The 21726-nt window shown below is 44.3% G+C and overlaps 1 protein-coding gene across 6 annotated transcripts in view; it reads left to right on the top strand.

Moving 5' to 3' along the window:
* Positions 1-773: 773 nt before the first annotated feature.
* Positions 774-21726, top strand: part of mcf2lb (mcf.2 cell line derived transforming sequence-like b) — a gene marked incomplete at its 5' end in the record, with an annotated part of 35320 nt that continues 14367 nt past the window's right edge. For 4 of the 6 annotated variants that reach the window (XM_083997003.1, XM_083997002.1, XM_083997004.1 and 1 more), the window contains 6 exons: positions 774-930; positions 10305-10388; positions 11646-11760; positions 16084-16174; positions 20913-21032; positions 21132-21248. In XM_083997003.1, coding sequence (XP_083853129.1) covers positions 774-930; positions 10305-10388; positions 11646-11760; positions 16084-16174; positions 20913-21032; positions 21132-21248 — 684 coding nt within the window. Of the gene's footprint in view, positions 931-4402; positions 4506-8462; positions 8651-10304; positions 10389-11645; positions 11761-16083; positions 16175-20912; positions 21033-21131; positions 21249-21726 lie in introns of those variants that run through there. The other 2 variants (XM_083997006.1, XM_083997005.1) reach the window with 2 other exon arrangements.

Here is a 21726-nt window from a genome sequence, read left to right as displayed (position 1 = left end):
TCAGTTACTGGCCACATATTGAGCAACGTCACACTCAGAGCTGAGTATGTACGCCATAATGTTTTTTCTCTTTTCAATTCTGCAGCCGATTTGTTTCTGTGCAGTGTTTTTTTTTTTTTTTTTTTGCTTTTTGCACCAACAGGAATGAATGCAGGGCAGAATGAGGGGAGACAGAAAAGAGGGAAAGAAAAGGCAGATTAGTTAAGGAGTGGAGGAATATAATTAGCCCGAGCAGCAGAAGGGGATTTGTGCTCCACCGGCTGCCCTCTGCTCCCCTCCGCCCTCCTCCCCTCCCAGCCTTCCTTGGAAACCTATGCCACTTTGATTTGTCAATAGTTGCACGGACGACGTGGTTTGTGTGCGCATCAGAGTCTGTGTGCGTTTGTGCAGAGCCGAGTGGGGCCTCATTCTCACCTTCAGTGTGAACAGTGTTTGTTTCAGAGGTTGTGCAGACAGTGACTCAGCTCTTTTTTGCTTGTGCCGGCTCCACACTGTGCCGTTACCTCGAGCCTCCAATGTGGCTCTGCAGAGGACACCCCGGTCTTCTATGTAGCCACCGCAGACGGCTCCTCACAGGATGTATGTGAGAGCATGTCGGCTTGATCCTGAGTGACCCCCGGAGCATTGCAACAAGAAAGGATTCCTCCCCATGCCTGCATTTGTCAGATGCGTTCTGGAGTCTATTAGTGTGTCACGGAGCTCTGCAGGTGCAGCGAGGGGTCTCTCTGGATGACACAGTTTGTTTGAGTGTGTGAGAACAGCAGCCGGCTCTCATGGCTCTGCATGAGATCCTGCGGGAGGGTGGCGAGGCGTCGTACAGGATCATGAACCGGCTCAGTCATCTGATCCAGAACTTGGACATCTCTGGACTGGGAACTCCTTTCCCTTTCAGCCCTGCCAGCCGCAGGAACTCCTGGAGAGACTGGGACGGTAAGAGCTGCAGAGGGAGGGAGAGAGACTGTGTAGTGTTTGCTCACTTTTTCAACTTCTCAGCATTGTATTTGCATTTGAGACTACATGAATGCACCCGAGCATGCATCTGTATGTGTGTGTGTGTATTTTTCTGTAATATATTCCTGACTGGAGCTCCAGCCAGACTTCTGTAGGGCATCATGCCCAGCGCCTCACACACTGTTTCCTGTGGGCTTCCCTTGCTCCCCACTGAGCTGTTTCTGTGTCTCTCTTTGTGTGTATAACAGTTTGTCTGAGTGCGTGTGTTTGAGTGTGTGCGTGACTGCACAGCTTAAACAGCCGCTTCGGTTTCCAACACACAGATCTCGACAGCTGCCTTGACATTTTTCCGTAGCGGTAACAGATTCTTCAGCAAATGCAAAAATTGCTGCACGCAGCAACTTCCCAGCAGAGAAGCTGGTGCAAAGGAGTGGGAACTGCTGATTAAAGCTGCTGAGTTTTCAAGCTGGTGTCCTGTCAGCCAGATTGTGGTCACTTGGAGACCTCGGTTTTGCCACTGCGGACTCTCCCTGGTCCTTCCAACACACGGCGAAAAAAGCATGGTGAAGAAAGCCAAGAGGAGAGCTTCGCAGTGGGATAGTGGGATGCCGATGGTCCCACTTAAGCCATGTGAGTCAGGAGATGTATGGATGCTATCTTTGTCTTTCTGTATGAGTGGGCTACTTGTGTATTTTTCTATAACAAGGACAAACTGTGGTTCTGTATGTGCGTTTGTGCATGTGTAAGCTAATATAATGTACAGTGCAGCAACTTGCATGTTTTTTTAAAAAGCCGTTCTGGTTTTTGTGGTGCTGCTTCATCCGTCATGGAGGTCATCCTTAGATATTTATATTTGTACTGTCCCAGATAATTTGTCATTGTTCGGACCTAGCTATTTCTGTAACGGTCACTTATGGATTGAGTGAGTGTATGTGCACGCATGTGTCACTGAATATCTTCATCGGTATGTGTGCTGGCATCCCATTCAGCCCTGCCAGCCGCAAGAACTCATGGAGAGACTGAGGTGGTGAGGCACACGGACATGTTCTCCTTGTCTGCTGTGTGGTTTTAGGGGAAAGTTTCCCCCTCCTTTTCCCTTCAGCTCTGTTAAAGTCATTAGCCATGAGGGGAATGCATACAAGAGGAATCATGTTGTTGACTCTTCAGTTGTTTGATTCTGCAGACTGAGGCCACAAGCACTGATAACAGGAAAAAAAGGTCCCTGCTTTTACAGGTTTTTTTTTTTTGGTTGATCTTTTCCAAGCAGTTGTGTTTACTTGGCAATTTAATTCTTTGGAACAAGTGGAAAAGGTCTAACATAGTTATTTCTACAGAAAATCAGTCTAAGTAGCTACTGTGTGTATAGTCCTAGTAGAAACTGTTGCATCCTATTGGTTAATTCTCTTAGACTAGTTTATATTGCAGTCCCAATCATCCTCTTTCTTGCCGTCGAAGTATTGTACGTCTGAGAAAGTCAAAACTGCATGGAACAACTTCATGAGGGCCACAGTGAAACAGGCTTTAAAAAACATTTAAATAGAAAAAAACAATCACATCAGCCAATGATCCTCTTCCTGTTTCCTGTTTTCCTAAAGTTTGTGTGTATGTGTTTCCTTGCTCAACTGAGAATCTAAACACAGACGGTATCGTGTGTCCTACAGATTGCAAATGGACAAACTTGTTCTTTTTAGGTTATACAACTAGCAATAACTGGCTTGACTTGTGGACTTGTGTGACTGATTAAAACAAAACATATTTGGCAGCACTGACAATTTGGAAATCATGGAGGGATCACATTGTTTTTGTTGTCGTCAGTGGAGAAAAAGTAATGAGTCACGATTAGTTTGTATATTAATCACGTCTGTTTGTCATTTTATGCTGATGGAGACGTGTCTGAAGAGGAGAAAAGCCTGTATTCAGTAGAGCAGTTGCTTTCATCTTCAGTACTTAACACACTGGCCTTTGATGAAAACACTGTGAATCAGTGTCTAAATCAGCCTGAGAGTCGATCTGTCGGTCTTTACCTTTTGTTCTCGAGTTGCACTGCACTTAAGTTTGTGCAGCTCTCGAACCTAATGGCTTTAGTTTTTATCTCTCAAGGTTTACGACACTGATGACCTCAAGAGCAAACACACATGTTAAACACTGCCTGCGCCCCACACACTCAGTTCTCCACACATGCTCTCAACATAAACATCATTTGCTCAAACCTTTTCGCACCACTGGACCTGTTTTAATAGCTGAAGTCTGCAGCCGCAGGAGGAGCAGACAGACAGAGTGGTGTCTATCAGCTCTTTTGAACTGAAATATATCTTTTACACGACCCATTGAAAAGGAATCTAAATTGCCACATTCTGTTAAGAGACAGAGTCGGCCTTTGAGAGGTCTCATTAGAATTAAGTCTTTCAGTAAGTTTGTAAGAATGGGCTCTTTTGAGTGGTATAAACAAGAATAGAGGCTCTGAATAGATGCTGTCTGTGAATGGTTAAATGGGGATGCAGGCAGTGTTTGAATGGGCTGGTCAGAATGGAGGCTTTGTACTTTTGGTCCACATATCCTTAGATAAGGCAGGCGAGGAGCGAGGAGCGTTGTTGGCCTAGGTAAATGAGGGTTGGGAGCTGCAGCACCTATAGTACCTCACCACTGTCACACATCATACTGCAGAATAAGATAAGATGTAAAGCATCTGTGGACATTTGTAGAGGATTCAGACACAGTCATACATCAGCAGGTTAGAGAGGCATTGCTGTTGAGCCAGGAGGGGTCAGGTAATTGTCCTTTAGGGGGAGGGATAGGGGGTAGTTGGGCGAGTAGGGAGGGTGGGGTTGAGTGTTACACTGTAGCTTTTGTCTACAGGGGAGGAGGGTAACCTGAGGTAGCAAAAGGAAGTCCTCACAGTCACTGAGTGACGGCCTGCAGGCTGTGGAGCACCTGTTGCCTGACAGAGAGTGAGAGGCCGAGTGTGGAAAGGTGGAGCCAGAATGAGAGGGAAGTTGTTAATGTGATAACGTTCGTGGCGAAAAGCTGCATGGAACAAGTGCGGCAGGAGAGGAGTGGACGCGAAGAGGCCGCGAGCAGCAGCAGCAGCAATAGGATGGGAGGAGAGGAGACGGCAGATCTGGGCGTCTTGATGGAGGAGGATGTGGAGGTTGAGTTGGACTCTGGGTTTTGCATGGAGGCAGATTCAGAGCTGAGTCTAGCAGGGCAGGTGAGCGCAGGCTCCGAGTGCACAGATGTAGAGGAGCTGGACTGGTTCGTAAATGGAGGACGCACAGATTCTATATCTAATAATAACGAGGAGCAAGACGAAGGAAGCACAGGAGAAGATGGAGGGAGTCGAACTCTGCAGGAGGGTGAGATGGAAGAGGAAGTTAAAAAGGGAAAGACTGATGATCCAACTGAAGAGGCCAAAGAAGAAGAAGGTGAAGAAGAGGGTGAAGGAGCGTTTGATGTGTGTCTGTGGCCAGCAGAGGAGGGTGGGAGTCTTGTAAGGATCTCTCTGGAGGAGGTGGAAAGATACTACAGATTTTCACGTTGCTGCCACTGGCTGCGTGGTAGGTGTCGGACGTTTTATTGTTGTTTCCTCTTATCTTCTTTTTTTTTCCTATCTTGTATCACAGGATGTTTTTTCCCACGTCTCTGTGTCACCATATGGTATTTACCTACGGTACCTCATTCCTGTGTCACATTAACCACAGCTTGGTTATCTTAACTTCACATCTTCCACCTGTTCTCTTCTGTCTGAGTCACCTGCCCTCTTACATTTGCTCTCATTCACTGCTGCGAACGCATTTGCCTATTGTGTCTGTGACTGATATCATATCTCATATCTATGTTTATCTGTTTCTTTTTTTTTTTTTTTATCAACTAAATATAGAAGAAGAGAACTGTTTTCCATGTTTTTCCATATTCTGTGTTATAAACTGTTTTCTTGTTTGTATACAACATATACAGTATTGCACGTCTGCCCATCCTGGGCGATCCCTCCTCTGTTGCTCACCCTGAGGTTTCTCCTGATTCTTCCCTGTTAAAATGGTTTTCTTGGGAGTTTTTCCTCAGTCGATGTGAGGGTCTAAGGGCAGAGGATGTTGTTGTGATGGCCCTTTGAGACAAACTGTTTGTAAAAATGGGCTATACAAATTGCCTTGCCTTGGCCTTGTTAAGCACAGATGTGGATCTGGTATAGCTCATGTTAAGATAATGATACAACAGTGATCCATGGATGAACCATGGGGAGATGTATCGATGCTCTTAAACAGATCTATATCATCTGAACCAGAGCTGGTGTTTTGACTCTGTTGTGTGTATTTTTGGTTCACTTCTATAGGATAATCATATTTTCTGTAAAAAAAAAGTGGCCTCCTTTATTCTTTAACCTCTTTAACTGTGTGTATTGTGTTTTTTTTTTTAACCATCATCTGAACCCTGTCGCCCCTCGGCCTCTTTCCTGATATCACACAGACTCACCTGTCACAGCTTTAGCGCTTTGCTTTATCTTTGTTACTCCCCCCTCCTCCATGACCATGACGATGTAAGCCCCTTATTTCCACTTGTTGCCCTCCCCCACTCCTCTGTTCCCGGGCTTCCTCTGGTCTCTGCTCTTTTCCCTCCCAACTATCATCCATTCATCATTCAGAGTTTGTTATATATAAATATATTTTAAAAAACTCATATTTCTCTTATGAAGGCAGAAATCAGCTCTGGCTTAGACATTAATTAACAGTCTAATAACCAGCTTGCGTCATAGTTTAGATGTTTTTTAACGTGTTTGTGTCCTTTCTGCTCTGGCGAACTCCGAGTTCATCCTCCTGCTGTAGTCCTGTTTAATCTGCATCAGTAGTCGCAGGCGGTCCAGGTGTGTGACTGTGACCCACTAACGTTTGACTCGTTACCCACAAACGTGAGCGTGAGTGGACACTAATCCCTATCGTTAAGCCTTTTAAAGAACATTAGCGCCTCAACCAGCAGGTGGTGTGTACATGAGTGCGTTTATATGTGTGTGTTATAGTGTGTGTGTGTATTCTGCCATTAGCAGAATCACCTTGTCAGCAAAGAGCAGGGAAAAAAAATCACCGTAATTATAGCGTTTTATTGGACGGATAAAACAGCAAACACATTGCCATCTTTAATACAGGCAAATGTGAGCAAAATAAACACCAAATGTAATTTAAACCTTCATCATCACGGAGCTTTTCCTGTTGGGAGGAAGTTACCTGTGTGTCAATATACAGAGTTTAGTTCAGACCACCTCAGAGCCAATAAGACACGAATGATAAACTTGGTTTCGTACATACGTACACGTCGCTGAACTTCAAGTGGATCATTGTGACATCATCGATACTCATTGATGAGTGCACACATATGAGAAAAGAAATTTCAAAAACACACTTCAGTGGTTTCACTGTCTGTCCTTTTGTTTGAACAGTACAGTAGCATCTGATACCGGCTCATCCTCTGCCTCTAAGATGGCCACAGGGCCTTTTAAGGACAGTAGCCTATAATAACTGTGTCAACAACAGCCAGTGGAAATTTGGGAGGAAGTCTCCAAAATAATAGTGGAGAAAAATGTGCGTGGAGGGGGGGTGAAGACAAATATATAGGACATTCAGCAGGATAGTATTTTGTAATGTGGAACAAAAAAGACTGAAACTGAAATCTGACTTCTTACAGGAGGGGATTTTTCAGTAACAGAATAGCCCCTCTCTGGACACAAAGTCTAGCTCTTGTTGGTCTGGGTGGGGGGTGGGGCGGTGGTTGGGTTTGGGTTTGATTTGATATGTGTGGGAGTTGCTGGGGGCAAGGCGTGGCTGCCAGAGCGGGGCAGGGCAGGGCAGTGGGAACTGATGGGAGGTTTTCTGTGTGAACTTGAGTCCACGAGGAGCGTGTGAGCACCTGCGAGCGTTTGCCAGATGATGCAGCAGCTTTGTGTCCTAAACACCTCAGGCCAGCCAGCGAGCGCCGGCCCATCGTCGACATGGCAACGCTTGCTTGCTTTACCGAGTTACAAACACCACAGATATACTGTATGGTCGTCTCACTTCCATCTGCTTGTGCCATTTCGGTGCACACACACACACACACACACACACACACACACACACACACACACACACACCCTTGCCTGGGGTTAATTTCAAAGAGAAGAAGAAGAACAGGAACCTGCATCTCAAGTGGCATCTGTAGATATCAATCAGTCAGTTCACACTAATCAATATCTAATTAACTACACATTATAGGAAATGGTCTCCATCAATAGACAAGATGGCAGGTAGTGTATTGCCTGTACGTCTGGTAGGAGTAGAGGGCAGAACAGTGATTATTTGGCTCTGAGGGCAGATCATTTTCCTGATGATGATGACAAAAAAACAAACAAACAAACTGGCACCATCCATGAGAGAGCGTACGTACGGCGCGATCAATAATGTTTGTCGAGCAACAGGCAGGCTTTTAATTTATAATGGATGAGCCGGTCGTAGACAGAGGCATCTCCAGTGCAGGAGGAGGAGGAGAGGAAACAATTGCTGTAACTGTCTGTTCGAATCAGAGAGGGAGACGGTGAGACAGAGTTATTAATTTGTTACTTCCAGGTTTGCAGCTGCCAAGTCAATTATTTGTATAAAAACCCTGCACATGTGTATTTGCAGTGTTTGTCTGTGTGTGTGTGTGTGTGTATTCCTGGACATAGTACACTACACACACACACTATGCATCATCCTCAAAGGATTCGTGCAACATAAATTTAGCCGTGAACTCGCCCACTCCTCTGTGACCTGGTTGCACACGATCATCAAACCTGCAACCGTTTTGTTGCAGAAAAACAAGAGATTCACACTACTACACCACCCTCAGCTGAAGAGATGCCCTTATTGAGTGGGTGGGTGGATGAGTGGGTGGGTGGTTCATCTCACTACATGGGCCACAAATACTGTTTGGCAGACCTGAATATGTTGGATATCAAAGCATGATTGAGTGCAGCACCGTGAGTGTTTCTGTTGCACCTGCAGTGTCTTGTTGAACTAAACACACTGAGCGGTTTGATAAGAATAGATAAGACGACAGATTTCACTGCTACAAAGGTGATGAAATGTTCATGGGAACAACAGGGAGGATGCTAAATGTAAGAGGTTTTCACTGAACAGTTGTCAACAAGCTGGTATGCTCCTTTAAGTCCCCTGATTAGGAAACATCTTTGATTGATGTTGTTTTGACACAACGGGCATGGCACCAGCTGCTCCCAGAGGAAAAGGAGTTTAAAGGAGACCAAACCAAGAAGATGCACTTGAACGAGTCCTGTCTCTATGAGTGTGTGTGTGTGTGTGTTTGTGTTTGTACATGAGATAGAGAGCCAGCAATGGATGTCAGTGTAGTGGCACCTCGGGGCGAAGTCACCTGATAGGTTTCATGGCCAAACAAAGAGAAACAGAAAGCTTTTTTTGGGGGGTTTGTTTAAGCTGCACTCAGAGGAGGGCTCAAACTGCAAACTGAGAGGGGACGAGCTCTGTTAAGAGACACTCATCTAAACACACAGGAACCAGAGGGGAAACAACAACAACTACACACGTAACGTTGAGGGATATAATGTGATATTCCTGTGATGGACTGAGCTCCACAGTGAGCGTGAAGCTGTCAGTCTGGGTGGATGTGTCTCTGGTCGGGGTCTGAGCCTGGTGTCATCGCTTTGTCATGTTTCACACAGCAGGTACAGATATATTTTGTTTTTTGATCATTATTATCTTTTTAGATTGTATTTAGTTGAGTTTTCTGCTGACAAGTCGAAGTAAATGAAAGACTATACTTGTAACCGCTTTAATCTTACGGTATAATCCTTTTTTGATCCATAAAGACATGACGTGTACAGTATAGAAACTGCCTGAGGACGAGGGAGCAAACAGTCAGTCTAAGCTGAAGAGTCAATATTGCTCTTGTGCCGTTACACACTTGAACTGTCTGTGTTTGTATTGGGTCCACATTTACAGGATTTAGTCAGCGACAGTCAGAAACCTCCCTCTCCTTTAACCTCCTGCTCATTCTGGTTTCTTCATTCTCACAGCCGCAGTCTGTTTTACAGTATCAAATTGGAAGCACTGGAACTAGATATAAAATAAGTTGGCATCTTTTAACGTGTAGGCCTACAATACGACAGCTGAAGGATTCTTATTCAGCGTTTCATCTTTACTGGTTTTGTTGAACTGCATCTCAACACAAAATGTCTCTTTGTCAAAGTGCCAGAGGGAGAATGAGTTTACCTTACAGTAGCTTATTATGATTTCCCTCAGGCCTCTTGTTATGACACACTGTTTAATGTTCATAACAGGCAGCAGTTGGGTTCAAAGAGACACGAAACTGAGTGATATGAAATGTGTCTTTTATGCAGGAGGATAAATAACCTGATTTTACTTCAGATGCCACTGATGTAGAGTGCAGCATAAAGCGAATATTACTGTAAATTATAAGATGTGAGCATTACATACACGTGAATGTGAAAAGAGTATGAGAGAAAAGAAAAGAGCAAAGCAGTAGGGTCCGTGTATAATCTAATACCAAAGAACTGCACCTTGCCAATTTTCCTGTATTGATCTGTTTTCCCGTTGCTGTGTAGCTCTGTTTCAAGTTGAACTGCGGCCACTTTTCATTCAGGAGTTTCATGAACACAGATCAATGCACTGCATAGGAGGCTGTTTATGTTTAATTGCATCGTGTTCATAAGGACCAGCAGCAGCTGTCAGACGCAGATGTTTACAGTGCAGCCCTACATTCACTTCATTATGCTACTGCTAAAAATAAAATAAAATATACCACATGTGTAATGATCTTGTAGTGACTCACAAAAGATTTACAGTGTGTCAGCTGGATAAAAAGTCACTGGCTAGACTGTTCTTGTCTCCACTTCCTCCCCTCCCCCCCTCCCCCATCAGTGTCTGCTGTGCAGCCACCGGTTTGAGCCCCGGTATAATTAGGATCTCAGTTTCCTACTGAGGGGGAATGAATGTTAAATCTGATTATTTTAATCCACATGGAGGGCGTACAGGGCCGGGTTTGGGGGGGGGGGGGGGGTGTGTGATCACCACTGCTACTGAAATGCTACTCAAGGGTTAAATTTTCTGTAAAAATGTTTGAAGCGTTACATCTTCCTGTGTTTAGCACGTATAAGACAACTTTACATCATCTGAGCAAGTTGGTTATGTGTGAAAATGCTGCAAAAAAGAAAAAAACAAGCTTGATAATGAAACCAAGCTGAGTTGACCTCAGGTTTTGTTTTTTTTTATTGTGTGTGGGGTTTTTTTTTTGCCATGCTGTTCATCTTCAGCTCTGATGTGTCACTAACGTTGGCTCGTCTTTCTGTATTTTTCCAGATGAAATCATGCAGCTGGACAGCAGCCCTCTCCGAGCTGCTGACATCACCCCCGACCTCCAGAAGCAGTTCGCCTTTCTTTCAGGTGACACTCTCACTCTTTCTCTGTGTTTATATCTCTCACATGTGTCACATTTTCTCCTTGTTGCCTTTTTTTACTACTACTTTTTGTCTATTTCTGTCTTAATTTAACTATCATCTACCTTATCTCTACTGTCTCAGGAATCATATATACATTAACTTTCCATTTGCATAGCGTTCACATCAACTGTCTCTCCCTGCTGCTCTTCATTTGCTATTCAAATGTCACCTCTCTCCTTTTTCCTCTTCACCGACCAGTTCTGGTCCAGATATTAAGTGCGTTTCTGCTCCTGTTGCCAGAGCTACATTTCACTCTCTGCTTCTAAATGTCCAGGATGTGATAAACGTCTTATTTCCATCCCCTCCGGTGTCTTTTCACAATATTTGAACCATCTGCTGCAGAGATCGCGGGATATTTGTGGCACCAATTATTATTATTATTATAGCCCCGGTCCTGCAGTGCTGTAAAACAGCTACTCCTCTGTGTGTGTGTGAGTGTGAGTGTGTGTGTATATGTGAGGTGACCTTGTGGCTGCAGCAGACTCGACGGGAACCATTTTGCAGTAAAAGATCTAAGCAGACGTTGAAACCATGACCATGCACTTGCTGTTGCTATAGTGATGGGAGAAGAAAAGACACACACAGATTGATATTCTAGTCACATGCTCTGACTGAGCAGCTGTTCCACACAAGAAGTGAAAGTGTGTGTCTGTGTGTCTGTCTGTGTGCGTGTACATGTGCATGTGCAAGAGGTGAGATAAGCCCTCAAAACATGTTCTCAGTTGGCGTCTTAATATAAGTGATGGGGTGCTACAGCAACACAACCAAGTGCCAGTTTGACTTATTTCATATTAGAAATGTTGTTGTTGTTATTGCGTTTTTAATTCTGTTTTTCTCTCTGCTCTTCTGATGGGATTAAAGTGCTCAGGGCTCAGTCGGAAAAAAGCTGTGTCACATATTTTCTGTGCACCAATCAGGATTTAGCACCAAAATCTCATTGCGCATGCAGGGTTGTTTGTGTTTGTGTTTCCAAACGACAAATCACATCTAATCAAACTGAGCCGCCCCTCGCCGCCCTGAGGGAGCAGATTTTTACATGTTTAATTGTTCACCTCCATCATGCACTGTTTCTAAATGCTACAGTCCTGTATCATGACTTGTCACACTGACCCACAGCGATACAATGCACACAAAGAGCTTATGTAATTCCTATACATCCCTGTAGGAAGTATCAGTATTCCTCTTTTTGTTTGTTTCCCAGGGGGGAGAGGAGACAATGGCAGCCCCGTCATCGTGTTCCCAGAGTTCCCTGCGTTCGGAGAGATCACCGACAGAGAGTTTCACAACGTGCTGACCTATTTAACTAGTGTTCCCAGGTAAAGTCTCTCACTGGGCTTATTTCCACATGCGCACACACACACACACACACGCACGCACGCACGCACGCACACACACACACACGCACTCAAATCTGAAATTGTTGCTGATATGCTACAGTAACTCCTGCTTCACCATCCACCATCTGACTCCCTGCCCCTCGTTTAACGTCACTCTCCTGGTGTTTCTGTCGACTTTTATAATTCATCTCTTGATGGTTCAGTCAAAGGAGAAAGTTGTTGTGTGGTGAGTTGGAGACTGATGGAGGTTTTTTTTTTACTGTCTGGCATTTGCCTCTTCTTGAGTTTTTTCTTCCTCAAACCAAAGACTTGGTAAATGGACCTTCACTTCTATAGCGCTTTTTCTAGTCTCTAGGACCACTCAAAGTGCTTTACACACCCACACACGTACCTCTATCTCTACCTCTGTGCCGCCCAACATGCATACAGACATCTAGTGAAGTGACGATGGGTGGGTGAAGAAAGGATAGTGTGACCAGGGGGCGCGTTAACTGAATATTCTCCGTCATTGAAGGACTATGTATATACTGTCCTATATACTGTGATGGAAAAATCTGAAAGCCATCTGCCATTTTGACAGATTGCAATCAACACCTCTTCCCTTAGCCGTCATATTTATGCCTTTTTAGATGACGTTATTTTGCAAGACTAACAGAGAAGACTTGATGTATTTCTGTGTTTATGGATAAGTGTCAGTGAGGACTAGCTAGCCGTCCTGATAGAAAGCAGGTTAACCTTCAGTAACATCACCATGTTGGTTCCCATTGTCCAGCTGGGGATGCGATTGAATCTTTATTATCATTTAAAATCAAAAATGGGTAAAAATAGATCATGATTTTTTTATGACCCTGTCAGGCAAAATGACAGACAACGAAAACATCTAGCATAACCTCTGAGTGTGACGTATAAAGACGAATAATGAGCTTCTGAGGATCCTGTTGTGTATGTTCTGCCAGTCGACCAGTAGGTGGCAGTGGAGACTTAGATAGATACACAGCTTCACTTCATAAAGATGTTGGAAGGAGAAGCTTTGGATGACACAGCCTGTTCACTGCAGATATCTGTAAAAGGTTGCATTTCCTTTATTATTAATAAGACAGTCAAGTCTCAGTCCTCAGTCTCTATCAGTCTTCTGTTGATTGTCTTTTCACACATGGGTGGACGAGACCAGACAAGGGGACAGGTGACCGTTTGTTTTTTTATCCCAGAAAACAATCTACTGTCTCTTTTTTTCCTGTTCACTTTTCTGACTGTTTTTTCTTCTTCTTTTTTTTAGTTTCTTAATTTAGCCTTTCCTCCTGTCCGTCATACCGTTCCTCCATCTTGTCTGGAATAATGTGCAAAAATAGAAACTGCAGCAATTCTGACTGTTTGAATCTGAATAATGCATATGTACAGCTGAGCAGAGAGTTCTTATGTCAGATCGCGTGTGTGTGTGTTTGTGGGACGAACTGCTCACACACATGCACATGCATCTGTGTGAAGGCATATAGTGCATGTGTTTGTGTTTAAGAGCCTTTATGACAGAATAGTTGGTCTCAAGTGGCTTACAATATTCCCTTGATTATTTAGCAGGATCAAAATACATTATTATAATTATTCCAGTCATGATTTGACTTTTATTGCTTACACTGACTGTGCTACTGTTCAGAGCACATGGCGATGAGAATTAGTTTCTCCTAAATCGAAGCTGAAAGCGGCGAACAGGCAAACACAACTTGGATCTATTTTTAACAGTCTAAATTCACCTCCTGTGGAGTCGAGAGGTTACGGCCGTCTGAGGGAAGGTCATGCACAGAAGCTGTTGTGGACACAGAAACAGATGGCTGGAGCTACCTGAGGGACCGGCCAACACCCCCCCACCCCCACCCTTCGGACAGGGCAAATATATCCACAACCAGGGGCAAGTGTCCTGCATCTGTGCATTATGACCTTGAACAGCTGTTGCTGGTTTCAAATGAATATCATGGGAATCAATATCAATTGCAGGCCTGATTTCTAAGGTTAATTCTCTCATACCAAACATATGCACGCTTGTAGTCATGTTGTATATGGACCATAAATGATACAGTATTTGCGGCTGACTGCTAGGATGTATTGAATTAACTTCTTGTCTTGGTTGATTTTCTGGATCCTAATTAGTTTATATCAGGCTTTGCAACACACGAAAAGTTATGTCCTTGCACCGATGACGTTCCTCTCTCCTTGACTCTACATATGTGCACTCACGCATTGGTTTATGTTAAAAAGATGAAGTTAACGCTAAGGTATTTGAGCAGACTTGTTCTGCTTTCTTTGCTCATGGTTATTTAATGTTTTTTTAATTTAATATACCAGTGCTCTTGTATTCAAACTGCTCCGCTCAGTGCCTCAGAAGGAGGGGAGGGGGTAGCTGTGTGTGTATTGCTAAGTCTGCATATGCATCCATGCAGCAAATTTCCTTCATCACTGCATTGCCATTAGGCAGAGCTTTTCCACAGCTCAACTCACAGCTTGCAGCGCTTCTACACACTTTGACCTGAGAAATCCAATTATTACTAGGAACGCTGGTCTCACGCATGTGCAGCCACAACATCCACCAGGCAGTTTCTATGAATTTTTTAATCACTTTATGTGAGACGGGGTCTGTTTGCAACACATTATGATAATTATATTTAACACGTTATATATTTTCATAAATTCAATATCACCTTGTATTGCAAAACAAAATAAGAAATTGTGTTTCGATATGGTTTAAGTGTGAAATTTATATAAATGCTGTTTAAATGTGCCTTAACTTAGGTTTAGCAGAAAAGCCAGTTTAACACAACAGAAGAGATAACACACATTATGAGTTAATGTACCCTGAGATGCATTATTTAAAAGATTAATGCGACAGTTTGGGTGATTGTTTGGTATCAGCTGCAGAGCAACATTTCAACACACTCTTATTTCTCTCTCTTTACCTGTGCTGCTGTATTCACCATAAACCACCCTCACAGCAGCCGTAAACGTCTCAAAGGCAGAAAAGCACTTGTCCCCCCCACTTCCCCCTCCCCCTCCTCCCCCATCCTCCTCCTCCTCCTCCTCCTCCACTTCTGCGGCTGAGATGTAAAGCAGATTGTGCTTTGAAAGCCCGAGTGGCTGTGAGAGTCTGTGTAGGTGATTGTACGCAGAAGGCGAGAAGTGGGGATGAAGGAGGAAGAGAATAGGAAAAGATGAAAGGGGGAGGAAAAGTGCAGGAGGAAAGGATGAGAAGAGTCATAATGAATGTGGATGTTACAGTGAGAGAGTAGAGTAAGAGTAAAGAGGCAGACACGGATCAACATCCAGTATTTTCCTAAACAGCTGAAAACCTCATGCTTCATCGTGGCATCCTCTTTGAGCCGGCTCCCACCCTCACTTCTGTAAACATTCACCGATTAGCTACCAGAGCTGCTTGTCATCCTGCAGCCATCTTCCGATTGGCTCGTGTCCCAGCAGCTCCCGGTGTCTCATTGGACTAACCTCACAGATGCCGCACAGGGGATGCAGAGGCTGGAAATCTGTAATGGTCTGAGGCAATCGACTCCCTCCCCCTTCAAACAACGCGGCACGCGCTGGGATCTGCTCAACTCCTCTTGTTTTTTTTTATTTCCTCTTCTTTTTTTGTTGTTGCAAGGAGGAGGACCTTTTTCCATCTGCTGCCACCCCCAGATTGAGCCGTAAACAGTTGTAGAGCAGATGATATGACAGCGAATACTTGAAGATCACTGGGATATATATTTGCAAGGAAGGTCCCGACAGTGCTGAAGTGTCCATGTGTCACCACCAATGCTGTAGGTGCATCATGTTTTCAGGTGAGCACCGGGGGAATCTACCGGTGAGCTGCACATGTGGTTGTCATTGATTGTTGATGTACATCCCACCCTTCCCCACTCTGTGTCATCTGGGACCAAGCAGGGGGAAGGGGACTGGGACTGTGGGTGCGCAGGGAGAGAGCGGGGGGTTTGGAGGCTGATGGCCAAGAAATCTGGAGGTGCTTCAGAGCATCTCCTTTTATGGACTGCACCAGCTGTCTGAGAAGATAAAGAGCAAAACAAACCAGCGAGCTGTGAACAAGCACTCGGCTTCTTCACTGTATGTTTTAATTTCTTTCTAATTATACGGTTATGGTTTTTTTTTTTTTTTTTTTTTTGTGGGATTCCTCCTTTTCCCTCTTTAAAGTGCTAATCTGGATGAAGTTTAGTTGGATTATCGCATCTTCACTGTGCTGCTGTGCTGACCCCTTGAACTGTCTCTCTGTAATTTGTGTTAAACACGCCGCCCCTCTGTGTGTTGCAGCTTGTCGTCGACAGGCGTGGGTTTCATCCTGGTCATTGATCGCCGGCAAGACAAATGGGCGGCCGTTAAGGGGACCCTGCTTCGTATTGCAGTAAGTTTGCCTTTTGTGTCTGCAGATGTGACCGTGCACTTTCTCTCTGCGTGCATTGTCTGTGTTGTTGAGTGTCTTTGTGTCTGTGTGGGAGAGAGAGAGAAACGGCCTCTTTTGAGATGAGAGGACCAGAGGTTTGAGAGGCACTGATCTCCCATCTCCCATGTTCGTCAGGCCACAGGGAGGTGTTGGAGCATCCTTTTCACAGCTCCTCCACTAATATCATCAACACCACCCTAGGGGGGGAAGCGTTGATATGAGCCAAGGCCATCCTTGAGCTCCGTCCCATCACAGCCTGCCATGTGTTTCCATAGCTACGGGGCAAAATAAACAGTCCCACGCCAAATGAAACAGATTTTTTCCCCCACTCGTTCACCTCAATCTCACTTATTTGTCCTTTTTTTTCAAACAAAAGGCCTAAACTGAATTAATTTTAATTTTAAAAAAGTGAGCTACGTTAATAATAATGAATGCTCAGTCTGATTTCAGGAGACTCATGTTATGTTTCACCCTAAATTCGAGTCCCATTTTTCTGTTCTGCGATGAGGTTTTTCATTTATTTTCCACTTAATGGTCCATCTCACCATGTGACATGCCATCTATGTTGCTGAATAAGGGGAATCTGTTTGCAGAGCATCAGAACCAATCATTCAATCTCCACCTCCTGCTCCTCTTTTTTGTGTGCGAGTGCGAGTGTGTGTCTGAGAGATGAAGAGAGAAAATCACCCCCATCCTACAATCTCAGCACATCTTTTTGGGGGGTGGATGAAACAAGCCAACCAGCCGACTGCCACACAGTTTTTTCCAGCTTTACCCACTTAACTCAACACACTCATTGTCGTGTTTATTGTTGTCGATATATGATAAACATTTACATTTTTCAGAAATCTTGTAGAGAAATAAAAATGTACAAAATGTAATTTACTTCATATTTTTCGGTTGGACAGATCTTCACAAGTGTGTCATTAGTGGCAGTGAGATAATAACTGAACACGAGGGGCTGCTACGGCAAAACATGAAACGTCTGAAAGAGAGGATGAGCGGTCCCTAGAGACACGAGAGACCCACTCACTCATTTCAAATTAAATCGAGCTGTATTAATCCCAGAAGGGGGACTTCTCACGGGCTGACAGGCTGGTAATAAGGGGCATTCACTCATCCCTGCAATAATGTCCTGTTTGGGCCGATTCAGTCGAGCTGCTAAATACATCAGGATGCAAACTGGAGTTTCTAATCTGCTGTTGTGTCTTCCTCGTGGAGACCTGAATGAATCCCTTTGTCCTTTTTGTGTGTGTCTGGCTGTGTATTTCAGCAGCACACACATGTGTACACGTGTGCTCAGGAGAATGAGGGTCAGTGTGTTTCATGAGAAGCGCCCGTTGCTGTGCATGGTTGAGTTTGATCTGATGACAGACACAATGTGTGTTTACTCCCCGATCCTAATGAAGTGTCAGTCCCTGAAGCAGACTCTCCTCTCTCATTTATCTGACTCTTCTCCCAGTGTGTGCATCTGTGCGTGTGTGTGTGTGTGTTGGCCAGTGACAAAGAACAAGTAGACCATGACCACAACTGTCAGGCAGCATGGTTGAATGGTTACAATACACATTTAAAGGGTAAAGGCCAGAGATCGTCTCTCAAAGAATTGAATTATTCTCTCAGTAGTTTCCTATTTCTCTTTCCTGACTGTGGCCCTGACCCCTAAACCCATTCATTCTTACTTGAGACCAACTGGTAGCCATGAGTATTTAATTAAATAATCATTCCTATGTGTTGCTTTGGCCATGGTATCCCTTCAAGTGTGTTTTGAACTGACTTGTGTTTCTTCTAGTTCAAAGGAGGGCCCGAGTAGATGTGTGAAGTGTTGAAACCTTTTCATTTTGGGGTTTGCACACAACAGTGTTAAAGGGTAAACAACTGGGCAGCATAGGATTAAGCAAAAATTACTCAAACGGGAATTAAAAGTGTGTTAGTTGAGGGGTTTCAAGGATCCATGACAGCAGGAATCATCTTACAATAAATTGCAGTGGTCATGTTTATCATAAAGAAACACAAATACATCGCTGAGTGCAGTGGTGAAGTCGTGTTTTTAATGATCAACGTGTATCAGGCTTTGATTAACAGGTAAGATCATTCGATTAGATGTTGATTTGACTCTTAAAGGGATAGTTCAACATTTTGGCAAATTGGCCCATTGCCATAATCGCTATAGTCATAGCAGTAGGTTCGTTACCTTTAATTGTAGGTGTAAGCTATTTTCAGTACGGCGGAGCGCAGCAGAGGCTGCTCAGAGCTACGCTATGGAGGCTAATGGAATTTCTTGGTTTCCCTCATTAAACTCATCAAATTCAACATCCCAAAACTCCACAGCGCTTTTGTAGACAAGTTGTGACCTGCACAACCACCACGCTATGAGATAATGACGGAACGATACGAAACGGAGCCGTTTTCGAGGTAAATACTAGGGCTGCCCCCAAATTGTCGACCAAGCACTGGTCGACCAAAATATCATTAGCCGACCAAAATTTCATTGGTCGATTGGTCGCAGGAAAAAAACATTTGGAGCCGTGTCTTGTCAAAATTAAGCCAACATCAATGACTGAACTGTATAGGAAAGGCTATTGGGCTTTTATTTTGAAGGGCCAGATACAGGAAGTCGTGACGTGACACTTTTTTTTTTTTTTTACACGGCACGGCAGTCTCTCTCTTATCACCGCTGTCACCCTTAGCGGGTGCTGTCTGAGCCCCGGTCCCGTCCCACAGCGCTCACCGGCGGTCAGTCGCAGTGTCACGGAGCGGATCCATGATGGTCCCCGCTGCAGTCAGAGACCCCCACCCATAGACATATGTCTATGCCCGCACCGCTCCACGCCGCGGACCCCCACCCCCGCACCCCCTCACACAGCCTGAGCTCAGTAACTTTTTACCCTCCTCATCTACTGTGTTTATTGGTGATAAACAGGCATTCTGCCGGTAATAACGGTGAAACCCGACCGGCTTGTTGTTGAATCTCGGACCCAACACGGCCGGAGTCACGAGCATTAATTAATTAATTCTCAACCTGACCGCGGGCAAAAAAAAAAAAAGAAATTATAAAAAAAAAAAATTTTTTTTTTTTTTTTTGGAAATTTTTTTTTTCCCTCAAGGTGGGGGGTCGATTAGTCGACTAATCGCCATAAGTGACGACTACTGGTCGACCAACAAAATCTTTGGTCGGGGGCAGCCCTAGTAAATACAGGGTAAATACGGAGACTGCTTGCTGAAAAACTGTCCCTGAACGCAACGCGCATCAGCGGTTTTGTATGAATTTACCTCGAAAACGGCTCCGTTTCGTATCGTTCCGTCATTATCTCATAGCGTGGTGGTTGTGCAGCTCACAACTTGTCTACAAAAGCGCTGTGGAGTTTTGGGATTTTGTATTTGATGAGTTTGATGAGGGAAACCAAGAAATTCCCTTAGCCTCCATAGCGTAGCTCTGAGCAGCCTGCTGCTGCGCTCCGCTGTACTAAAAATAGCTTACACCTACAATTAAAGGTAACGAACCTACTGCTATGACTATAGCAATTATGGCAATGGGCCAATTTGCCAAAATGTTGAACTATCCCTTTAACATGTTATTTGATTTATTAAAAAGAAGATTAGAAGAAGTAGTGAGTTTCTGCTTCTGCAACAGTATCAAAACATTAACCCTGAGAACTACATCATATCTGTCTTTGTTGGGTGTTAACGCCATTAGAAACAGCTGTGATCATTTCCAACACAATTTTCCTTCCACTAGGTCAGCAGGGACAAACACAGAATTGATTTATTAATCCCATAAACTATCCTACGTTTTTTTTAATTATTATTAACGACATCTTCGTTTTTATTTCTGCTGAGAACAGTATTCTTCAACTCACTTAGGGGAGGACAGCCAATCAGGCAAAGCATCCGTTTAGGTCATTAGCTAATTAAAGCTGCATTAACAGTTGCATTGCCTCGGGCGGGTAGATCTGCGTCCACCCTCGACCATCATCCAAGTGCTTTCGCAGCAGCACTTAAGTCTGTCAGTGGGTGTCAATCCTGACATTTAAATTGGCATTTTATTGGTTCTGTTGGCTGCACTGAGTGTGTGTGTTTGTGTGTGTGTGTGTGTGGTGGACACGCACTGTGATAAATACAAGGAGGATTCATATGGTGGTTCCAACAGTGTCTAGTTAAAAGTTTCAGCCAAGTGACTATTGACTTTTATGTTGTGTATGTCTGTTTGAGATGACTGTTTAATTCATGTAGCCCAAAATCATAAATCATAAACTTTACAAAAAGGGTCTCTGCATAAATAAATGCATCAAAATATATGCAAATTTAAATCTTAACTAACTAAAACCCTGTATTCTTGTTACTGTACACATGCATGAGCTGGTGCTGGATCTCTCTGCCTCATTAATTCATGCACAAGCATCTTGGGGACATGAAGATTAATGTCTCTGCCTCAGGATACCCCACATCCCCCCACACAGTCCCCTCTCACTCACTTGTTCTCCACACACTCTGTGTACAGGCTTGAATGTGTTTGAGTGAGAGGTTTCATGTGGGAGAGACAAAAGGAGGGCGTAATACACAAGCAGCACCGGCTGAGAACAGGACACGTTCAGCCGAAGCGTGATGTATAATTGACTCAGAGTGGAGGAGGAGGAGGAGGAAGAGGATCCTGTTTGTTTTGTTACATCAGCGACAGTCTTCATCCTTTCTCTCATTTCAGGGCTCCTTCCCTGGGAACCTCCAGCTGGTCCTGGTTCTGAGGCCCACCACCCTCCTGCAGCGCACACTGTCCGACATCCTCTTCAAGTTCAACAAGGATGAGTTCAAGATGAAGGTGCCGGTGCGTGCGAGTCGCCCCTCACCTTTTTGATTCAGGCTCCGACCGTCGCGCATAATGTTTAATGTGGACATGTGAGTGAAGAGTGTGTTTCCGTCTCAGGTGATCATGCTGAGCTCTATAACTGAGCTACACTCCTACATCGACCGCAGCCAGCTGACCCAGGAGCTCGGGGGAACGCAGGAGTACTGTCATGAGAAGTGGATCTCTCACCGCACTGTATGTACACAAGACCTCACACTGAACAAGTAGCATGGCGGAAATGTACTGTATATATAAAGTTAAATAAGCAAATAGTTAGAGGTTTGAAATATAAAGGAAGCTCAGGCCAAGATACATAAGAGATGGACAGGATGGTGTGATGAAAGTTAATTTGAAAAACAAGATTGAAACCTTCTATGAAAACCTTAGAGGGATAGTTCAACATTTTGGCAAGTTGGCCCATTGCCATAATCCCTATAGTTTTCGGAGTAGGTTTGTTACCTTTAATTGTCGGTGCAAGCTATTTTTAGAACGGCGGAGCAGAGCCGTGAGCTGTTCAGAGCTACGCTGCCGAGGCTAATGGGATTTCTTGGTTTCCCTCATCAAACTCATCAAATACACAATCCAACAACTCCAAAACGCTCTGGTGGACAAGTTGTGACCTGCACATTCACCACACTATGAGATAATAACAGAACGTTACAAGACAGAGTTG

This window comes from Trachurus trachurus (assembly GCF_905171665.1).
Source record: "Trachurus trachurus genome assembly, chromosome: 21".
Taxonomy (NCBI): Eukaryota; Metazoa; Chordata; class Actinopteri; order Carangiformes; family Carangidae; genus Trachurus; species Trachurus trachurus.
The sequence above is the reverse complement of the archived record's forward strand: the minus strand, read 5'-3'. Positions and strand labels throughout refer to the sequence as shown.